Source organism: Pogoniulus pusillus, chromosome 19 (genome assembly GCF_015220805.1).
Source record: "Pogoniulus pusillus isolate bPogPus1 chromosome 19, bPogPus1.pri, whole genome shotgun sequence".
In the NCBI taxonomy this organism is placed as follows: Eukaryota; Metazoa; Chordata; class Aves; order Piciformes; family Lybiidae; genus Pogoniulus; species Pogoniulus pusillus.
Window position 1 is genome coordinate 8,123,277 of NC_087282.1, and position 23,157 is coordinate 8,146,433.

The following is a 23,157-nucleotide window of genomic DNA, read 5'->3' on the forward strand; positions in this document are numbered from 1 at the left end:
GCAGGTTGGAAGAGATCTCCAAGCTCATCCAGTCCAACCTAGCACCCAGCCCTATCCATAGCAATAAATGCCTCATCCACTCTTTTCCCAATGGACAGGAAGCTCTCCATGGAACAGCAATGTGCCCCTGTGGCCAAGAAGGCCAATAGGATGCTGGGGGGCATTAAGAGGAGTGTGGCCAGTAGGTCCAAGGGAAGGTCTTCTCCCCATCTACTCTGCCCTGATAAGGCCACATCTGCAGTATTGTGTCCAGTTCTGGGCTGCCCAGTTCAAGAAGATCAGGGAACTACTGATGAGAGTCCAATGATGGCTTTGAGGATGATGAAGGGACTGGAAGATCTGCCTGATGAGGAAGGGATAAGAGACCTGTGGCTGCCTAGTCTGGAGAGGAGAAGGATCCAGGGAGCCTTCCAGTACCTGAAGGGCATCTACAAAAAAGCTGGGAAGGGACTTTTTACAAGGGCTTGTAGTGGTAGGAAAAAGGGGAATGGTTTGAAGGTTGAGGAGGGCAGATTTAGACTGGAGATTAGAAAGAAGTTCTTTCCAGTGAGAGTGGTGAGACACTGGCACAGGTTGCCCAGGGAGGCTGTGGATGCTCCCTCCCTGGAGATGTTCAAGGCCAGGTTGGATGAGGCTTTGAGCAACCTGTTCAAGTGGGAGGTGTCCCTGCCCATGGCAGAGGGGTCAGAACTGGATGACCTTTGAGGTGCCTTCCAACCCAAACTCTTCTGTGAGTCTGTGACTGAGCAGGTTTGTGCAGTGTAGCAGCTGCCAGTGAAACAAAATAGAGCTTCTCCTACAAAGGCAAGCTGCCAGTGGAAATTCTGGCAAGATCCTGGAATCCTTGCTGGGTTGGTGGCTTCTGAAGGATAGTTTCTAGCTTCACAACTTACTCCTGGGTATTTGGAATCCTGCTAGTTTTAGTAGTTTAGCCCTTCTGCAGGAGCCTACAATAAGAAACATGACTGGAAACCCCCCTGAGAGCAGCAGAGCAGGCAGAAATTGACTTTTTGAATCCATGTGGGAGTGTGGGAAGCAATTTTCCTTATCTGTTCTGGCAAACAACTGTGATTCTCCTCTTGCAACACAGGACTTGTCTCGGACAGAGATAGATACCACACAGGATCGTGTGTTAACTCTGCTAAGCTATGCAGGATGTGGTGTTTCTTCCCTCTTCTTGGGTGTAACACTGGTGACATATCTCACCCTGCAGTAAGTCTAAGCCTTCTTCTTTTACCACTTTTAATGTTTTAGCCCTAAGGAATCTGCAGCAGCTATCAGAGTGTTTGGCAATATCTGGTGCTATGATGTAAGGTAGGGAAGACAGAGAGCTGAGGCTATAAACATTATTTTATTCCCACCTATGACTCTGCTGAAAGAAGAGGGAGTCAGCTGCTCAGACACTTCAAGGGTTCTAAATGTCCACCAGCAACCTGGATGCAGGGCCAGAGTGGTCCCTCAGCAAGTGTGCTGATGACACAAAACTGGCAGGGGTGGCTGTGCTGTGATTCAACTCGACCTGGGCAGGCTGGAGAGCTGGGCAGAGGGAACCTCTTGAAGTTCAACGAGGGCAAGTGTAGAGTGCTGCACCTGGGAAGGAATAACCTCCCGCAGCAGTACAGGTGAGGGGGGACCTGCTGGGAAGCAGCTCTGCAGAGAAGAACCTGGGAGTGCTGCTGGACAATAAGTTCTGTATGGCACAGCAATGTGCCCTGGTGGCCAAGAAGGCCAATGGGATCCTGGGGTGCATTAAGAAGAGTGTGGCCAGCAGGCTGAGGAAGGTTTTCCTGCCTCTTTGCTCTGCCCTAGTGAGGACACATCTGGAGCATGATGCTGGTTTTGGACTCCCCAGTTCAAGAGATAGCAGAAATTACAGGAAGGGGTCCAACAGAGGGCCATGAAAAGCACCCCTGTGAGGAGAAAAGGCTGAGAGACCAGGGGCTGTTTAGTCTGGGTAAGACTGAGAGGGGATCTTCTAAGTGCTATTGATTTCTAAAGGCTGGAGGTCATGAGAATGAGGCTGGGCTCTTTCCAGTGGTGCCCCTTGTAGGACAAGGAGCAATGGACACAAGCTGGAACCCAGGAGGTTTCACTTGAGAAAATTCTTAACTTTGAGGGTGCTGGAGCCCTGGAGCAGCCTGCCCAGAGAGGCTGTGGAGGCTCCTTCTCTGGAGAGATTCCAAACCCACCTGCCTATCATGATCCTGTACAACCTGCTGTGGGTCACCCTGCTTTATCAAGGGGCTTAGATTGGATCTCCAGATGTCCTTTCCAAACCTCACCGTACTGGGATCCTGCAACTTCACACATCTACCCAGGGACAATGTCAGCAATATGCAACAGGTCCTGGGTATAGACTATATATTGGATGATAGCAACAGCAAAACAGGGGAACTTTGTCTCTTCTCTTGCCCTTGGTTCTGTGTTTTGTCCTTCTGGTCAGGTTCCATTTTATACTGCACGTGCCAGTACTTCCTGGCATGATGGGGCCATAGCCTGATGTAACTGTGAGTGCTTGGCTGCAGAGGTGGGCACAAGCCAACCTCATGAAGTTTAACAAGACCAAGTGCAAGGTTCTCCATCTGGGTTGACACAATACCAAGCACAAAACCAGCCTGGGCAGTGACTGGTTGGAGAGCAGCTCTGAGGAGAGGGACCTGGGGGTGCTGCTGGAGGAGAAGCTCAACAGGAGCCAACAGTGTGCACTTGCAGCCCAGAAAGCCAAGCAGAGCCTGGGCTGCAGCAGCAGCAGTGTGGCCAGCAGGGCCAGGGAGGTGATTCTCCCCCTCTGCTGTGCTCTGCTGAGACCCCACCTGGAGTCCTGCATCCAGCTCTGGAGCCCCTGGGACAAGAGGGCTGTGGAGATGCTGGAGTGTGTCCAGAGCAGGGCCAGGAGGATGCTCAGAGTCTGCAGCAGCTCTGCTGTGAGCACAGACTGAAAGAGTTGGGGCTGTTGAGTATGGAGCAGAGGAGGCTCCCAGGTGACATTATTGTGGCCTTGCAGGATCTGAAGGGGGCTACAAAAAAGCTGGAGAGGGACTTTTTAGGCTTTCAAGGAATGACAGGACTGCGGGAGAATGGAGCAAAGCTGGAGGTGGGGAGAGTCAGGCTGGATGTGAGGAGGAAGTTGTTGAGCATGAGAGTGGTGAGAGTGTAGAATGGGTTGCCCAGGGAAGTGGTTGAGGCCCCATGGCTGGAGGTGTTTGAGGCCAGGCTGGTTGAGGCTGTGTGCAGCCTGCTCTAGGGTAGGGTGTCCCTGCCCATGGCAGGGGGATTGGAACTAGATGATGCTTCTGGTCCCTTCCAAGCCTGACTGACTCTATGATTCTCTAGCCAACCCAGTAACACTGCAATAACAATATTTGATGCAACAGGGAAAAAAGATGCCCTTAAGTCTGTCTCTCCTCCATCAAGCATCCTAGCAGGTCTCTGTGTCTATAGAAGCTGTTCTTCATCAGATTGGGAGATCTGCTTCAAGACCACACTAGTGCTGTGATAGAAAGCACTAAATGTAGGCACAACTCAGACCACAAGAAGCCAGTTCAGGACAGGACAGATCCACATCTGTGCTGCCCTGCATGGGTGAGGGCAGAGAGCACAGCTCATGCAGCCATGACCTTGTGGGTTTGCCTCCTTGTTTCAGAAAGCTGCGGAGAGACAACCCCTCCAAAATCCTGCTCAACCTCTGTGCTGCACTGCTGATGCTCAACATGGTCTTTCTCACCAACTCCTGGCTGTCCTCATTTGACCAGCCAGGCCTTTGCATCGCTGTGGCTGTGCTCCTCCACTATTTCCTTCTGGCGGCTTTCACGTGGATGTGCCTGGAGTCTGTTCACTTTTACTTGGCTCTGGTCAAAGTTTTCAACGTTTATGTCCCAAAGTACATCTTGAAATGCTGCATTGCTGGCTGGGGTAAGCAAGCAAACTTCTTCTCCACTTTTGTACTTGTTAACCTCTCTAAGATAGGTATATCTGCAAGAGTAAATCACTGCACTGAGCTGGTAGAATTGTGGTGCTGAGCTGTGAGGAGTTCTTCCCCCAGGCAGGTTCAGCTGGAAGTTTCTTCTGCCTGGGGAGACATTAGCAGAAAGTGCCTGTTGGTCCCTGCAGAGAGCAGGGAAAGGAAAGCAGTGCAAGGAAAAGCAGAAATGGGTGTAAGGAGCTGCTTTCCCTACCCCTCCTGCCCTTTACAGGAATGCTTTGTCATGGTACCTGACATCAGTGTATGTGCCTGAGGAAGCATGAGCTGCCTTCACCCGAGCACCGGTGACACTCAGAGGTGATTCTGAGCTCCTTCTCCCGGCTTTCTGTCCTCATCTGCCATTCTGTGCATCATTTGGCTTTCACTCATAAGACCTCACTGAGATTCCTCTTTTCCTCCAAGCCCTGAGCATAAGCAACATGTCTGGAGGAAACAACAAAAAGGACCCAGAATCATCACTGAATTGGGTCTGAATTTCTTGGGTCACCACCAGCTGGGTGTTTTAAAGGAGTTTTCTTTTTGACTTTTGAGTAGTGTGCAGTGTTATCATCATCTCCATCCTTAGACCTGATGTCACAGACATCTGTGCTCAGGGACAGCCATCCATGATGGTGGTGGTAGTGTTGGTGGCAGCTGGCTGCAACAGGAAAAGGTCAGAGCTGCAAGAAATGTGGGAAGTGGGAAATGAGTGGAAAGGAAGACTGCTAAAATACTGTCTGGAAAGTGTCTGTCTCTATCAGATCTTCACACAAAATGCTGTGGCCTCCTTAGCTATCCACGCTCAGTTGGGTTTATTTCACCAGATTGGATCCCTTCTGGAGATGTTTGAACACTCACAAACATTTTGCCAACACAGATTTTTTTTTTATGCCCACTGATTTGTAATGTACATAAACAAAGAGTTTCAGCCACTTATGCCTCACACTTAATTGCACTCATTTGAGAAGGAGCTTTAAGGGCAGGTGTTTTGGGTTCAAATGCAAGTTCCCAGAGACTCTTATAAATTTGGTAGACCCAATGACAATTTATAGGATTTATAGAGTTTATAGAGTGTCCTCCCCTCCTCCCCCTCCTTTCCCCAAAAGACAGGGAGAGAGATAAAAGGTAGGGACACCCCAATAAATCAATCTCACTCGATTTGGAAGTAAAAAAAGGAAAAGTTTAACAATAACTTAGAAAAAAAGGATTGGAGGTAGGGGAGTTTACAAAGGATGAGGAAGGGAAAACAGCAAAATACAAAACAGGGATGGATACAACCCGAGTAGTGTGATGGTGTCTCTGCCTCGTGGCTGGTATACAGTATCAGTGTGTGTGTGCGGTCATGAACGCAGGTAGTGAGCAAGAGGGCGAAAAGAGGAAGAGACAGGAGAACTCCTGTCTTTTATACCACAGGAAGTGGGGGGAGTGGGCTAACCATCACCTGGAGTGTGGCCCACCCCTGAGGAGGGGCCAAGACCCCTAGGGTCAGGTTCAGGGTCACTCCCCCAGGAGTGTTAACCCTATACATTCCACCCCTTGGTTAGACCACTTCCACCTTCCTAAGAACAGTCTTCTTCTCCAAAGATGGGAAAAGTGTCCATGGGTTAAGAGTTCGTGAAGTCCTTCTTGGTCCCCGGCTGTATCCCAAGGCGATGTGTTCCTCTGGTCCGGTGCAGGTTGCTGAGATGTGAGCAGGGCAGGAACGGAAGAAAAGTCAGTGAATCAGGAACAGTTCTTGTTGGTACTCAGGAAAAAGTCTTTTCCCTCTGCGAAGAAAACATCAGGAACAGTCTCTTCATGTCTGGCATCAGGGGAACAGGTGTGGATGAGATGGCTGTAGACATCCTCTGGAGGGAAATCAGGAACAGTCTCTCACTGCAGGGCATCAGTGACGAATCAGATGCAGGGTTCTGGTTGGACGCCGTGGTGTGATGCGATGTTGTAGGACTCTGGATAGCTGCGGCTGTCATGTAGGTTCTGTTGGACGCCGTGTAGTGGTGAGGGTATAACTACAAAACCAACTTGTAACCCCTTATGAACTATAATACAAGTATTGCACAACTATGGTACAAGTATTGCACAACTATGATACAACTATTATACAACTATAATACAAGATAACCTGAAAGTATCTGGAACACATGGAATCAACTCTGAGATTTCAAAACCTTTTCAGCTAAAGAGAGGTTTCTCTGAGGGACACACTCGATAACACCAGTTTCCATCATCACCCAGTATGTGTGACCAGGACCCTCTGCAGATACCACCCCTTTGATGGGTTTTCCCCCACCAGAGGCAGGAGCAACCCACACAGTCTTTCCCAGTAGATTCCTTTCACAGACCACAGGAACTCCATCTCCCTCAACTGTGGGCAATAGGGCAGACTGAGCAGGACCAGCTCTGTTAACTGATCCCCTGCTGTTCACCAGCCAAGTGGCTTCTGCAAGGTGCTTCTCCCAGTTTCTGAGAGTTCCACCTCCCATAGCCTTCAGGGTGGTTTTCAGCAGGCCATTGTGTCGCTCAATCTTTCCTGCAGCTTGTGGGTAGTATGGGATGTGATAAACCCATTCTATCCCATGCTCTTTTGCCCAGTTGCTTACAAGGTGGTTCTTGAAATGGGTCCCATTGTCTGACTCAATTCTCTCTGGGGTACCGTGTCTCCACAGGATGTGGCTCTGCAGGCCCAGAATGGTGTTACGGGCAGTAGCATGAGGTACTGGGTAGGTTTCCAGCCACCCCGTGCTTCCCTCCACCATGGTTAACACATACTGCTTGCCACTGCGAGACCGAGGCAGAGTGATGTAATCAATCTGCCAGGCCTCCCCATACCTGTACTTTGACCACCTTCCCCCGTACCACAAAGGCTTCATGCGCTTGGCTTGCTTTATGGTGGCACAGATGTCACATTCATGGATAACCTGAGTTATGGCCTCCATGGATATGTCCACGGACCTGTCTCGGGCCCATTGGTATGTGGCATCTCTTCCTTGGTGACCAGAAGAGTCATGTGCCCACCGAGCTAAGAACACTTCACCTTTGTGCTTCCAGTCCAGGTCAATCTGGCAGATGTGGGCAGCCTGGTCAGCTTGGTGGTTATGCTGCTGCTCTTCAGTGGCTCTGCTCTTTGGGATGTGAGCACTGATGTGGCGGATTTTAACTGGTAGTTTGTCCAGGCGTGCAGAAATGTCTTGCCAGAGATCAGCAGCCCAAATAGGCTTCCCTTTTCTCTGCCAATCATTTCTCTTCCACTCCTTCAGCCACCCCCATAAGGCATTTGCTACCATCCATGAGTCGGTGTAGATGTATAGCATTGGCCACTGCTCTCGTTCTGCAATGTCCAGGGCCAGCTGGATGGCTTTCACCTCAGCATACTGGCTGGATTCACCTTCTCCATCTCTTGCCTCTGCAACCCTGCGTGTGGGGTTCCAGACGGCAGCCTTCCATCTCCGCTTGCTGCCTACCAGGCGGCAGGATCCATCTGTGAAGAGAGCATATGCCTTTTCCTCCTCAGGAAGGTCACTGTATGGGGGGGCTTCCTCAGCACGGGTCACTGCCTTCTCTTCTGCTGGCTTTCCAAAGTCAGTGCCCTCTGGCCAGTTGGTGATGACCTCCACAATGCCTGGACGCTCGAGAGTCCCCATCCTAGCCCTCTGAGTTATCAGAGCCATCCACTTACTCCAAGTGGCATCTGTGGCATGGTGCGGAGTCGAACCCTTCCCTTTAAACATCCAAGTCAGGACTGGAAGCCTTGGAGCTAAAAGGAGTGGTGACTCCGTCCCAATCACCTCAGAGGCAGCTCTGACTCCCTCATAGGCAGCTAGGATTTCTTTCTCTGTGGGGGTATACTTGGTCTCTGAGCCTTTGTACGCCTTGCTCCAGAACCCGAGTGGGCGGCCTCTTGTCTCATCAGGAGCTTTCTGCCATAGGCTCCAGCTAGGACCATTCTCACCGGCTGCTGTGTAGAGAATGTTCTTAATCTCTGGGCCGGTTCGAACTGGTCCCAAGGCCATGGCATGGACCACCTCTCGTTTGATCTGGTCAAATGCCACCTGCTGCTCAGGTCCCCACCCAAAGTTATTTCTCTTTCTTGTAACGTCAAAGAGAGGTTTCACAATTTGACTGTACCCGGGAATGTGCATCTTCCAAAAGCCCACAAACCCCAGGAAGGATTGTGTCTCCTTCCGGTTAGTGGGTTCCACCATAGTGGCCACTTTATTCACCACATCCATAGGGATGTGGCGTCGGCCATCCTGCCATCGAACTCCCAGGAACTGGATCTCTCTGGCAGGCCCTTTCACTTTGCTTCTCTTAATGGCAAAACCAGCATCCAACAGGATATTAATGATCTTCTCACCCTTCTGGAAGACCTCCTCTGCTGTCTCACCCCATACAATGATGTCATCGATGTACTGCAGATGTTCCGGAGCTCCACCCTTCTCCAGTGCAGTCTGGATGATGCTGTGGCAGATTGTAGGGCTGTGCTTCCACCCTTGAGGCAGTCTGTTCCAGTGGTACTGGACTCCTCTCCAGGTGAAGGCAAACTGCGGCCTACATTCTTCTGCAATGGGGATGGAGAAGAAAGCATTAGCAATGTCAATTGTGGCATACCATTTGGCCTCCTTCGTTTCCAGTTCATACTGCAGCTCCAACATGTCAGGCACGGCTGCGCTGATTGGAGGAGTCACTTCATTCAGGCCTCGGAAATCCACCGTGAGTCTCCACTCCCCTGTCTCCTTTCGCACTGGCCATATCGGGCTGTTGAAGGGCGAGTGGCTCTTGCTGATGACAAGCTGCTGCTCCAGGCGGCGAATCAGCTGCTGTATGGGTAGCAGGGAGTCTCTGTTGGTGCGGTATTGCCTGCGATGAACTACACGAGAAGCAATAGGTAACTTGACATCTTCCACCTTGTGGGTACCAACCACGGAAGGGTCATCTGACAAGCCAGGCATGATAGACAGCTGCTCTTTGTCTGTAGTCTCTACAGCTGCTATGCCAAATGCCCACTTGTTCCCCTTCGGATCTTTAAAGTACCCTTCCCGGAGAAAGTCAATCCCCAGGATGCAAGGTGCATCAGGGCCAGTTACTATGGAGTGCTTCTCCCACACATTCCCGGTGAGGCTTATCTCAGCCTGCAGCACAGTCAACTCCCGAGACCCCCCTGTGACTCCTGCAATTGTAACAGTATCTGTCCCCCTGTGGCTGGAGGGGATCAGAGTGCATTGGGCACCGGTGTCTACCAACGCTCTGTACTTCTCGGCTTCAGAAGTGCCAGGCCATTTCACAAACACGTCCCAATATACTCTGTTATCCCTGGCCTCCGCCTGGCTGGAGACAGGGCACCTCTAATTCTGAGCAGTGTGACTGCATGAGGCACATGGACCTGAGTTACTGGCTTCACCACCCCTTGAGCGAGAGCGCTGCCTGCGGGACACTGGGGCAACCCCTCTTCTGGAGGAGTTATTCCCTGTGTTTGTCCCCTGCAGTTCCCTTACCCTGGCCCATAGAGCTGAGGTGGGCTGGCCATGCCATCTATCCATGTTTTCCCCATGGTCACACAGTGTTCTCCAGAGTGACCCCCTGTGTGTACCCTGTCTGCTCTGGGCTGGTCTCCTGCGGGGAGGAGGAGGAGCACGGCGGCGTGTGTTCCTTATAGCTGAGACTTGCACCCATTCTGAAGGTGAAGAGCAGTCATCCTCTGCCTTCTGCATTTCAGAGAAAGAGGCTTTCAGCTCGTTCATTTCTTGGGTGAGGGTCTCTACAGTGGCAATTAAGGTTTTCCTCGACAAACTGTCTTCAAACTGTCTCAGGTCATTCACAAACTCCCTGATTGTGGGAAGGTTGTTGGGGTCTCTGCCCAGCAGCAGTGCTCCCAATGTGGGGGCATATGTGGAAGGGGCACACTGAGTCAGTTTCTTTAAGAGGGCTGGCTTCATGCGGACATCATCAGGGTCCGAGGGCCTCTGGTCGGCTCCATAAATTATCTCTTGAACCGCCATTTGCCTCAGGTATGAGATCCCCTGTTCCATATCTGTCCATCTAAGGGGATGGAAAATCATGTCATCCTTAGTCGGGTACCTGTACCTCACAGCTATCAGAAGCCTGGCCCAAAGTGAGTGGGTACCATCGAGCCTTCCCAGCTCCTTATCCACACCTCCATCCCTCGACAAGGATCCCAGCTGTTTCGCCTCCCTGTGATCTAGGTCCACTGTTTCTGCTCCTGCATCCCAGCATTTCAAAAGCCAGGCTAAAAGGGACTGTCCGTTTGCCCTTGCATACTCCTGCCTTATGTGCCTGATTTCCTTTCTGGGCGTGGAGCTGATAAGGATCACTCCATTATCAGGTCCATTTCCAGCTGGTTGCTGTTGCTGGGGGGTGCTGGTTCCCGAAGAGGTCCCTTGCCCTGGATCGGCATCTGCGGGAGGGTTTTGATTTGATCTTGCTGGCCGCGTGGTTATTGGCGCTAGGTGAAGGGGGCTGGGCTGAGGGGGCAGGGTCCGGGGGGCTGCCCTGGGCGGGACCGGAGGCGGAGTTCGGGGCGGAGCCGCGCTAGGGGCGGTCTGCCCTGTCGCCCATCCCCCGCAACTGCAGCTCGGGCAGTGAGGACCACCCCTCCCCCTAAGCACCCTAATGGCGGCGCCCACTCGATATTTCCACGTGTCCCAGTTCACCGCTATCTTATTAATTCCCAAACCCAAATTTACACACAGTGAAATAACAGCTATCCAGTACCATTTTTCCCCCAAAATATCTGGAGCTTCTGTGCTCCAATGCATATACTCAGATTGATTCCATGTTCCAGAAACATTTCTAAACACAGTGATATTACTAACAGAATTCAGGAAATAGGCATAGACTCGGGCAGGCAAATGCTTAGAATATTCCCAGAGCATATCAATGACAATCCAGAAGACATGGTAACTTATAAACTTTAACAGCCAGCCCCACAACAGCCATGCAAAAGCGTTAATGATTAAGACTTTCAGAATATCCATTTTTTAACTTCCAAATCTTCTCTGAAAGAATTCTTTCTACCTAGCCCCACGTTGGGCGCCAAATAAATTGTTTTGGGTTCAAATGCAAGTTCCCAGAGACTCTTATAAATTTGGTAGACCCAATGACAATTTATAGGATTTATAGAGTTTATAGAGTGTCCTCCCCTCCTCCCCCTCCTTTCCCCAAAAGACAGGGAGAGAGATAAAAGGTAGGGACACCCCAATAAATCAATCTCACTCGATTTGGAAGTAAAAAAAGGAAAAGTTTAACAATAACTTAGAAAAAAAGGATTGGAGGTAGGGGAGTTTACAAAGGATGAGGAAGGGAAAACAGCAAAATACAAAACAGGGATGGATACAACCCGAGTAGTGTGATGGTGTCTCTGCCTCGTGGCTGGTATACAGTATCAGTGTGTGTGTGCGGTCATGAACGCAGGTAGTGAGCAAGAGGGCGAAAAGAGGAAGAGACAGGAGAACTCCTGTCTTTTATACCACAGGAAGTGGGGGGAGTGGGCTAACCATCACCTGGAGTGTGGCCCACCCCTGAGGAGGGGCCAAGACCCCTAGGGTCAGGTTCAGGGTCACTCCCCCAGGAGTGTTAACCCTATACAGCAGGGTTTGAGCCTGAGATAGAGATGCCTGCTGTAACGACTCCTCAGATGTTATATTCTATTAGAGCATCTTTCCACCTTCTCCCTTGTCACTTTGTAATCTGAACTTATCTCCCACATTAGGAGTGCCAGCCATTGTAGTCGCTCTTGTGCTCATAATCAACAAAGACTCCTATGGCAATGGATCACATTCTGAGAGCCACCCATTCAGCAATTTGTAAGTACTTGAAGCTTCTCTCCTGGTCACCACCAAAGTATTTAAAAGCACAAGAAATAACCAGAAATCAACAACTTCTTTCTTGATTTTCTCTCTTCACCATGTCAACTCTCTCCTCTCAGTTGTTCTGGTTGACTGGGCTGTGAGACTCTGGTGAGACACTGGCACAGGTTGCCCAGGGAGGCTGTGGATGCTCCCTCCCTGGTGGCATTCAGGGTCAGGTTGGACGAAGCCTTAAGCAACCTGTTCAAGTGGGAGGTGTCCCTGCCCATGGCATAGGGGTCAGAACTGGATGACCTTTGAGGTGCCTTCCAACCCAAACTCTTCTGAGAGTCTCTGACTGAGCAGGTTTGTGCAGTGTAGCAGCTCATTGCTGTCTACAGCTACCTGAAGGGAGGCTGTAGCCAGGTGGGGTTAGGCTCTGCTGCCAGGCAAGCAGCAACAGAAGAAGGGGACACAGTCTCAAGCTCTGCCAGGGGAGGTCTAGGATGGATGCTAGGAGGAAGTTGTTGTCAGAGAGAGTGATTGGCATTGGAATGGGCTGCCCAGGGAGGTGGTGGAGTGGCCATGGCTGGAGGTGTTGAAGCCAAGCCTGGCTGGGGCACTTAGTGCCATGGTCTGGTTGCTTGGCCAGGGCTGGATGCTAGGTTGGACTGGCTGAGCTTGGAGGTCTCTTCCAACCTGTTTGATTCTATTCTATCCTGTTCTATATAGCTAATTAGACAAAGAGTCATAGACTCACGCAAGCCTTAGAAGGGTGCTTATTTTGGACACCAGGCTTCCTGACCTTCCCTGCTCACAAACCTCCTCACTGAACACATCCCTCCCTTTCTTGCAGCTGCTGGATTCAGGAGAATGCAGTGTTTTACACCTCTGTTGTGGCCTATGTCTTCTTGATATTTGTGACAAACACAGCCATGTTCATCATCGTTCTCATTCAAATCCACTCGGTGAAATCAAGGATGCAAAGGAGATCTGCATTCTGGAAACAAGGCTTTCTCCAAGACCTCAAAAGTGCTTTTAGCTTGATGTTCCTTTTGGGATTAAGTTGGGGCTTTGTCTTCTTTGCCTGGGGACCAGTCAGGATATTTTTCCTGTATCTCTTCAGCATTTTTAACACCTTACAAGGTAACTTCTGAATGGAGTCGTGCACTAAATACAACAGTTTGGTGCTGTGGAATGGAAGCATCCTGGCCAGGCTCAGGAAGAGTGTGGCCATCAGGAAAAGGGAGGTTATTCTACCCCTGGACTCAGCACTGCTCAGGCCACACCTTGAGTGCTGTGCTTCTCAATTCAAGAGGGATGCTGAGGTGCTGGAAGGTGTTGAGAGAAGGGCAGCAAGGCTGGGGAGGGGCCTGGAGCAGAGCCCTGTGAGGAGAGGCTGAGGGAGCTGGGGGTGTGCAGCCTGCAGAAGTGGAGGCTCAGGGCAGAACTCATTGCTGCCTACAGCTACCTGAAGGGAGGCTGTATCCAGGTGGGGTTGGGCTCTGCTGCCAGGCAAGCAGCAACAGAACAAGGGGACACAGCCTCGACCTGTGCCAGGGCAGGTCTAGGCTGGATGTTAGGAGGAAGTTGTTGTCAGAGAGAGTGATTGGCATTGGAATGGGCTGCCCAGGGAGGTGGTGGAGTGGCCGTGCCTGGAGGTGTTGAAGCCAAGCCTGGCTGGGGCACTTAGTGCCATGGTCTGGTTGCTTGGCCAGGGCTGGATGCTAGGTTGGGCTGGATGAGCTTGGAGGTCTCTTCCAACCTGACTGATTCTATGATTCTAAACTTGTAACATCAAGTAGTGGAGGAAGCATGAAGGAAGAGAGATGCTCAGGCAGCTTCTGTGTTAAGAGACTTTCACTGTTTGAACAGGAAAGCTCCACTGCAGCAGGATGATGCTGTTTAGATAGCATTGCTGTGATAGGTCTGTTCTTAAAGATAGGCACTCATACCTTTGAAGTACAAATCCAAATAAAGGAGACTTTTCAGGAGCCAGCACAATCTTCCTCATCTAGGCATGAAAAGGGCTGAGGGACTCTGCAGTGATTTCAGGATTATTCTCCCCCCCAGCCTGCAGAAATCTCTTCTCACAACCCTTTCATAGGCACAAGAGGCTCAGTGTTGACATGATGTTGGCTCAGGAACCACCCTCTGCCCACACAGTACCAGTGACTAGGTGGCACACCAACTATTTAGACAAGAGACAGGAGTTTGGAGAACCCACCTAAAACCCTGTGATTTTTTTTTTCTGACTTCTTTAGGGTTCTTTATCTTTGTGTTTCACTGCCTGCTGAAGGATGAAGTAGTGAAGCAGTGCCGAGTCCACTTCTGCTGGGGAAGATGTCAGCTGAGGGATTACTCTGGTAAGCCTCAAGGGGTTTTGTTTAGCTTGACTCACAGCCTTTGCCTGCTACTGGTGTCTCATCTATTCCACCTTTCTTGCACTGCATTGGAGGATTGCTCTTGAGTGGGTCTGGGTGACCAGCAGGAGTAGAGAGGTGCTCATGCCCTGTACTCAGCACTCGTGAGACCACGCCTCGAGTACTGTGTCCAGACATTGAGGTGCTGGAGCAGTGCAGAGAAGGGCAATGAGGCTGGGGAGAGGGCTGGCAAACATGGCCTATGAGGGTCAGCTGAGGGAGCTGGGGGTGTCTAGTCTGGAGAAGAGGAGGCTCAGAGGGGACTGTATTGCCCTCTATCTAAAAGGAGGTTGTAGTGAGGCTGGAGTTGGTCTCTTCTCCCCAGTTACTAATGGTAGGACAAGAGGAAATGGCCTTAAGTTGTATCAGGGGAGGTTTAGGTTGGCTGTTGGGAGGAAGTTCTTTACTGAGCAGGTGCTCAGGCACTGGAACAGGCTGCCCAGGGAGGTGGTGGAGTCACCATCCCTGGAGGTGTTTAAAAGGAGAGTGGATGTGGTGCTTGAGGCTATGGTCTGGTGATGAAGGCTGCTGGGATGAAGGTTGGACTGGATGATGCTGGAGGTCCTTTCCAACCTTAGTGATTCATAGTGATCAGATGCTGTGCTGAGGGATTTGGTTTGGTCAAGGACTTGTCAGTGTGAAACTCATGGTTGGACTCGAGGAGCTTGAAGGGCTTTGCCAATCTAAGAAATTCTGTGATTCTGTGATTCTCTTTATCCTATTCTGCTAGCAGCTGATGTAGGGGGTTGGACTCAATGACCTCTTTGATTCTCTTCCAACCCCTGACATCCTGTGGTGACAGCTTGCAGTAAACCCCATAGATTTCCTAAGAAGATTGCAGGCTGGTCTCTAATTTCTGTACTCTTATGTCATTCAGTGCTCCCTGATGGGAGCTCTGCTTTTGGTGGCCTTCCAGTCTCCATAAAATTCAATCATTCTCTAATTCAGCTGAGCCTGATGCTTATCTGTGGCCCTCAGCACTACATCCCTGCCTCTTTGAAACACCTGCAGGGATGGGGATTCAATCTCCTCCCTGGGCAGCCTGCTCCAGTGTTTGAGAACCCCTTCAGTGACAATTGTCTTCTAACAGCCGACCTAAAGCTCCCCTGGTGCAACTTGAGGCCATTTATCTTGTTCTATCACTTGTTACTTGGTAGAAGAGGCTGATCCCCATCTGGCTCCAGCCTCCTTTCAAGGAGTTGTAGAGTGTGGAGAGTGAGAAGGTCCCTCCTTAGCCTCCTCTTCTCCAGTCTAAACAACCCCAGGTCCCTCAGCTGCTCCTCACCAGACCTCTTCTCCAGACCCTTCACCAGCTTTGTTGTCCCTCTGTGGACACACTCCAGCCCCTCAATGTCTTTCTTTGAGTTAGAGCCCAAAACTGAACTCAGGACTCAAGGTGTGGCCTCCCCAGCACTGAGCACAGGAGGACAATCATTGCCCTGCTCCTGCTGGTCACAGTATTGCTGATCCAGGGCAAGATACTAGTGGCCTTGGCCACCTGGGTACACACTGGCTCATCTTCACCCAGCTGTCAACCAACACCCTCAGGTCTTTCTCTGCTGAGAGGTTTCCAGTCACTCTGCCCCAAGCCTGAAGTATTCATGAGGTTGTTGTGATCCAAGTGCAGGACCCAACACTTGACCTTGTTGTATCTCATACCCTTGGGCTTGGCCCATAGATCCAGCCTGTCCAGGTCCCTCTGCAAAACCTCTCTACCCTCCAGCAGCTGCTGTAATTACTGTAATTACTGTCTTTGGCTATCTAAGGGTGAAGGTGGGGATTGGAAGGGACCTCTGGAGATCATCTAGTACAATCCCCCTGATACAGCAGGTTCACCTCGATCAGGTTGCACAGGAATGTGTCCAAGGTGGGTTTGAAAGTCTCCAGAGACAAAGACTCCTCAAGCTCTCTGGGCAGCCTGCTCCAGTGCTCTGCCATCCTCAAAGTCAAGAATTTTCTCCTTAAGTTCAAGTGAAACCTCCTGGGTTCCACTTTGTGTCCACTGCCCTTGTCCTATTGCTGGCCCAGCCCCATCCTCATGACCTCCAACCTTTAGATATGACCTTACCCAACTCAGTATTACAAGACTGGGTGTGTAAAGGGGAGTTAGAAGACTGGCTGGTTGGCATCCAGCCCCAACTCCACAAGTGTGGCAGAGCTAGTGTGAAAATTGACAGCAGGCATTGCATGCTACACTGCACATGGGGACCCATGGCTTCGAGTCATGTGCAAGGAGGCCACAAGAAGCAGGCACAGACCCTTCTCTTCCTTGGTCTCTAGCAGTGTGTGATGTGACACTCAATTTTATACCTGTGCCACTCTCTAATTTCAGCCTGGAGCGGGTCAGGTGCGACTGCTGGATCTACACCAAAGCATTTAAAGCACAAATCACCGCCCCAGGCTTTGTGGAATGTGAATTCTAACGGAACAAGTTCAACTGTCAACAGCTCAGATTTCCTGCCCAAGCCTGTTCCAGACATACACTTCAGGACTGGTAAGAGAAACAGAGTAGAATGCAATAGGTTCTGTACTGCAGCTGTCTGATCCCAGCCACTGGAGACAAATAAGAACCCCCTCACTGTTTTGTCTACACCAGACTTCAGCTTGGGTTTAGTGGCTACCTTACAGATGGATTTACTGTACTAAGGGAAATAAGAAAGCTCTTGAGGTCCTGGCATGGCTCCTCTCCAGAAAAAGAAGTCCCTGATCATCTTCCACCTTAGGCACCTAAGAGACATTCCACCAAGGGCAGGGGCTGCCATTGTCATGGGACCTACCTGAGAGCAGTAGAGTCTATTCCATGCTCCCCAAAGAGCAGAGATCTTAGGGACTACAGAAAGGTGAAGAGGACCTGTTTAATCTAGGAAAATCCCAGCAGGAGGTCTTCTGTCAAGGTTGAGACTAATTGTTGGTGAACAAGAAGCTCTCCATGGCACAGCAATGTGCCCTGGTGGCTAAGAAGGCCAATGGGATCCTGGGAGGCATCAAGAGGAATATGGCCAGCAGATGGAGGGAGGTTGTCCTCCCTCTCTACTCTGTGCTGGGGAGACATTACCTGGAATACTGCATCCAGTTCTGGGCTCCCCAGTTCATGAGGGACAGGGATCTGCTGGAGAGAGTCCAAGAGAGGGTGAAGAAGATGATGAAGGGGCTGGATCACTGCCTGATGAGGAGAGGCTGAGGGACCTGGGGCTGTTTGGTTTGGTAAAGAGAACATTTAGAGGGGATCTAATCAATGCTCATAAGTACCTGAGGGCTGGGGGTCAAGAGGGAGGGCACAAACTCTTCTCAGTTGTGCCCTGGGATAGGACAAGGGGCAATGGATATAAACTGCAGCACAGGAAGCTGACCTCAACATGAGGAAGAACTTCTTGACTGTAAGGGTCACAGAGGCCTGGAACAGGCTGCCCAGGGAGGTTGTGGAGTGTCCTTCTGTGGAGACTTTCCAGCTCTGTCTGGATGTGTTGCTGTGCAACCTGAACTAGATTTTATGGTCCAGCTCTGGCAGGGGGGTTGGACTGCATGATCTGTGGAGGTCTCAAAAAAAGCCTGGATGGGGCACTTAGTGCCATGGTCTGGTTGTCTGGATAGGGCTGGGTGATAGGTTGGACTGAATGATCTTGGAGGTCTCTTCCAACCTGGTTAACTCTATGACTCAATGGTCTCTGGAGGACCCTTCCAGCCCCTAACACCCTGTGATCCTGTGACAGACACTCTGAAACAGAAATGCCTTCACAGGAATTCTGAGCTAAGCACCAACCACTCCTGCTTGGTTTTGGGAACATAGAATCATAGAATCAACTAGGTTGGAAGAGACCTCCAAGCTCATCCAGTCCAACCTATCATATGCTGGGTTTCTGCTGTTTCCCCAAAGATGTTAAACCACAGAGCTTTGCAGACACAGGCTGCTTTCTCACTACATGAAACCAAATTCTTCTAAAAGAAGCTTTTCCCCTTTTTCTTTTCCACAGCTGAAGTTTATTACAACCCCAGCGCTGTGCCTCCAGACAACGCTGAGACCAAACAGCCTTGTTCAAGAAGGATACTGCCCATGGATCCAGACCTGCACTACCCACAGAATGCAAGATTCTTTCATTGAGGCTGGATTGGTTTTCTTCTGGTTGTCTAATGGTGGCTCTCTTTTTGTGGGCATGCAGAAATAAACCTAGACATGAATAAATACTTCTAATGTACATTTGCCACTCTGTACACAATCACAGAGCTAGACAGTGCTGGAGCCCTCAACACAGAAAGGATGTGGACCTGATGGAGTGGATCCAGAGGAGGCCACAAAGTTGATCAGAGGGAGTGGAGAACCTCTGCTATGAGGACAGGCTGAGGGAGTTGGGGCTGTGCAGGCTGGAGAAGAGGAGGCTCCCAGGTGACCTTCTTGTGGCCCTCCAGGATCTGAAGAGGGCTACAAAAAAGCTGGGGAGGGACTTTTGAGGCTGTCAGGGAGTGACAGGAATGGGGGAGAATGGAGCAAAGCTGGAGGTGGGGAGAGTGAGGCTGGAGGTGAGGAGGAAGTTGTGGAGCATGAGAGTGGTGAGAGGCTGGCATGGGTTGCCCAGGGAGGTGGTTGAGGCCCCATGGCTGGAGGTGTTTAAGGCCAGGCTGGATGAGGCTGTGAGCAGCCTGCTCTAGGGTAGGGTGTCCCTGGGCATGGCAGGGGGCTTGGAACTGCCTGATCCTTGTGGTCCCTTCCAACCCTGACTGATTCTCTGATTCTATGAGGAGAAGGCTCCAGGGAGACCTAACAGCAGCCTTCCAGCACCTGTAGGGGGCTACAAGAAGGCTGCAGAGGGACTGTTTGCAAAGGTGATAGGACAAGGGGCACCCACCAGGGTGAGAAGAAATGGTCTGAAATTGTGCCAAGGGAGGTTTAGGCTGGATACTAGGAAAAATGTCTTTGCTGCTGTGCTAGTTCAAGGCCAACCAGGATATTTTAGTGAGAGAATTTAGATTATGGGCTGTGAAAAAGAAACAATGGTGAGTGGTGAGGCACTGGAACAGGCTGCCCAGGAAGGTGGTGGAGTCACCATCCCTGGAGGTGTTCAAGAACCCTGTGGCCATGGCACTTTGGAACATGATTTAGTGGCCACGGTGGTGCTGAGCTGATGATTGGACTTGAAGATTTTAGAGCTCTTTTCCAACCTAAACCATTCTATGACTCTGTGACAATCCTACCACCTTTGGAAGTGGCAGTTAAGAAGTTTGTCCTTTTGATGTGAGTGCAGCAGGAAGTAAACTCAATTCCATAACATCACAACAGAGATTTGACTTTCCTCTTCTACTAAAGCAAAGCACTTGGCTGCACAATCAAACCCTAGTTTCAGTGTTGAATGCCTTTGTATCATCTGAGTAAAGATTTGGGGGATGATTGATGATATAGTAAAATACCAACCTGTGCTGGTGACAGAGAAGTAAAAGAATACAAGGGAGTGATGCCTTAGAGCTGGTACAGATGGGAGCAGATACAAAAGGTTCTTTCATTCTGTAGCTCCCACACAGCAATTAATGGGAAGAGATGAATATTTCAATGTGCAGCAGCTCCAGCCAGCCTACTTGGAAATCAGACAGATCACCTTCAGCTCCTTGGCTTCCTGGGAGAAATGTTGGCATTAAAAGCAGGCAGACAAATTCCACCTCACGCCCACTTGTTTGTGACTTGAAATGGCTTTCAATGGAAGAGAAATCTAACAGAAAGTACAGTTCAGTCTGTGAATTGGTGAGGCCTTGTCTTAAGGATTGGGTTTAGTTTTGGGCTCCTCACTCCCAGTGCTGGAGTGTGTCCAGAGAAGAGCAATCATAGAATCAATCAGGTTGGAAGAGACCTCCAAGATCATCCAGTCCAACCTAGCACCCAGCCCTGGCCAAGCAACCAGACCATGGCACTAAGTGCCCCAGCCAGGTTTTATTTCAACACCTCGAGGGATGGTGACTCCACCACCTCCCTGGGCAGCCCATTCCAATGCCAATCACTCTCTCTGCCAGGAACTTCCTCCTCACATCCAGCCCAGACCTGCCCTGGCACAACTTGAGACTGTGTCCCCTTGTTCTGTTGTTGCTTGTCTGGCAGCAGAGCCCAACCCCACCTGGCTACAGCCTCCCAGCAGGGAGCTGCAGACAGCAATGAGCTCTGCCCTGAGCCTCCTCTTCTACAGGCTCTGCCCAGCTCCCTCAGCCTCTCCTCACAGGGCTGTGCTCCAGGCCCCTCCCCAGCCTTGCTGCCCTTCTCTGGACACCTTCCAGCACCTCAACATCTCTCTTAAATTGAGGGCCTTGGAACACAAGTTCTGTGAGGATCAGCTGAAGGAACTGGGGGTTGTTTAGTCTAGAGAAGAAGAGGCTGAGGGGAGATCTCATTGCTCTCTACAGCTCCCTGAAAGGAGGTTGGAATGAGGTAAGGGTTGGTCTCGCCTCCCTAGTATCAGGTGATGGAATGGCCTGAAACTGTGTGCCAGAGAAGGTTCAGATTGGATATTAGGAAATATTTCCTCCCAGAAAGAGGTCTCAGACACTGGAGCAGACTGTCCAGGGAGGTGATGGAGTCACCATCCCTGGAGGGATTAAAAAGGTACATGGAGGTGATTTGGAGGGACCTGTTTTAGTGCCAGCAGCTTATCAGCAGTAGTGGGATTGTGAGCTTCGAGCCAGTGATTGGACCTGATGATCTCAAAGGTCTCTTCCAGCCTCTAGTTCTATGGTTCTGTGCTGTGCTATCATTCTCCACTTGTATTCTTTAGTTCCATTAGTGAGCAGCTTGCTGCAGGATCTGCTGCTGAATGCAAGGCTTCCCCTACTTTGCAGGCTTTGCCGTGCTGCTGTGTGCTAAAGTTCTGCCTGGCTCCCTTTGCACCCCTAATCTGCCTGCTGCATGCCCCACAGGGGTATTGTGAGGGGAAGGAAGGAGGTTCCAGAGATCTTTGGAGTGACTGGAACTTTAGTCCTCCCGAGTCACTTTTTACACCAGTTTTTCTCTGCTATGATATGGATGAGTCTGGGCAGATGGACAGTCTGACTCTGTTTCTTTTCCTGCCACCCTGTTTTGACCCTCCATGTTCCCCCTCAGGCTGTAATTCTTTCTCCATACACTGTGTAAGCTAATAGGCTTGATTTTAGACTAGACATTAGCTAATAGTTTCTAATTTTAGGGAATAAGTGGCCTAGAGAGCACATGGGATGGCTATCACTGCAGCTCTCACAAAAACACTCCCAGTGATAAGACAAATATCTACCAGAACTGGTGTAAGTAAAGCTCAGCTTGCCTTGGAGCAAGAGATGGACTGGAAGAGCTGTTAAAAGCTCTTTCAACTCTAGTTTCCATCACTTTAAAACAAAAAAGGCACCTGAACAGGATCAATACAAGAGCAACATGAGGCTGGTCTTGTCTGCCATGTGCTCTAATTGCTTCATTAGGTGGATCTGATGGACAGGGTCCAGAAAAGGACATGAAGATAATGAGAGGGTTGGACAGACTGAGGGAGTTCAGTCTCATCCAGTCAAACCTAGCACCTGGCCAAGCAACCAGACCGTGGCACTAAGTGCCTCATCCAGGTTTTGCTTCAACATCTCCAGGGATGATGACTCCACCACCTCCCTGGGCAGCCCATTCCAATGCCAATCACTCTCTCTGGCAACAACTTCCTCCTAACATCCAGCCTAGACCTGCCCCTGGCACAACTTGAGACTGTGTCCCCTTGTTCTGTAGCTGGTTGCCTTCTAAACCCTACTGTTCTATGATTCCATGATTCTATGACCCTGGGAAGGTAGTTAACTCCCTTTCAATCTCCATCACATGCCTAATGGCATTTCCTCCTGAGCAGCACATCAGCTCTGTTTCAGGCATGGCATTGTTTAGGCTGTCAGCAGCAGTGAAGCTGTGTCATTTTCGTTGGGCTGAAACAATATCTTGCACGCCGGTAGCGTCACATTTGCTCTTCTCCAACATATCCACGCTGACATTCTGTCACTGAATTGCACGTTGATGGCTGTCACAGGGAGAGGACAGGCACAAAGACAAGTCTAACAAAAAATTGCTATGTGCTCGTGCTTCACGTCCTAATCACTGCAAGTGACAGGAGCAGCTTCTGCAGCTTCCGCTTGAAGGTGACAGCAGCACACTGGTGATACAGTGGTGTCCTCCTGCCTGTGGTGCTACCATAGAATCGCAGGGTGAGCTGGGCTGGAAGCCATCCACAAAGATCATCTTTAATAATGAACTGCACCAGTACAGGCTGGGAGGTGATCTGCTGGAAAGTAGCCCAGTGGAGAGGGACCTGGGGGTCCTGGTGGATAACATCCATGCCACAGCAATGTGCCCTGGGGGCCAAGAAGGCCAGTGGGATCCTGGGGTGTATTAGGAGGAGTGTGTCCAGCAGATCAAGGGAGGTTCTTCTCCCCCTCTACTCTGCCCTGATGAGACCTCATCTTGAATACTGTGTTCAGTTTTGGGCTCCCCAGTTGCAGAGGGACAGGGATCTGCTGGAGAGGGTCCAACAGAGAGCTCTGAGGATGATGAGGGGACTGGAGGGCTGCCTGATGAGGAGAGGCTGAGGGACCCGGGGCTGCTTAGTCTGGAGAAGATGTCACACAAATATTGCATAGGAGGGCAGCTAAATGTCAGTGAAGCTGAAGCCTTCTTCTGGCAGTTAATGACTCCAGCAGCGGCTGGCATTGTAGGTTAGCAAAACTTCTGCCCAAGATGTGTCATTCATAGAATCATAGAATCAAACAGGTTGGAAGAGACCTCCAAGATCATCCAGTCCAACCTAGCACCCAGCCCTAGCCAATCAGCCAGACCATGGCACTAAGTGCGTCATGGGGTTGGGCTAGATGAGCTTGGAGATCTCTTCCAACCTGGTTGATTCCATGACTCTATGCCTCAGCCAACAGTAAACAGATGGCAAAATTGCTAGGAGAGCAGTCAAAGCATGGGTTGAATATGAGTTTGAGATGTAAAAGGAGAAAT

At 50.5% G+C, this 23,157-nt stretch overlaps 1 protein-coding gene across 1 annotated transcript; it reads left to right on the forward strand.

The window, feature by feature from the left end:
- The first annotated feature begins 3,815 nt into the window (after nucleotides 1-3,815).
- Nucleotides 3,816-18,352, forward strand: LOC135184138 (adhesion G-protein coupled receptor G2-like). The gene is made up of 6 exons (XM_064159729.1): nucleotides 3,816-3,912; nucleotides 11,688-11,781; nucleotides 12,620-12,909; nucleotides 14,028-14,129; nucleotides 16,519-16,680; nucleotides 18,158-18,352. The coding sequence occupies exons 1-6, from the start codon at nucleotides 3,816-3,818 to the stop codon at nucleotides 18,283-18,285; spliced, it is 873 nt and encodes a 290-aa protein (XP_064015799.1). The 3' UTR covers nucleotides 18,286-18,352.
- Nucleotides 18,353-23,157: the final 4,805 nt, after the last annotated feature.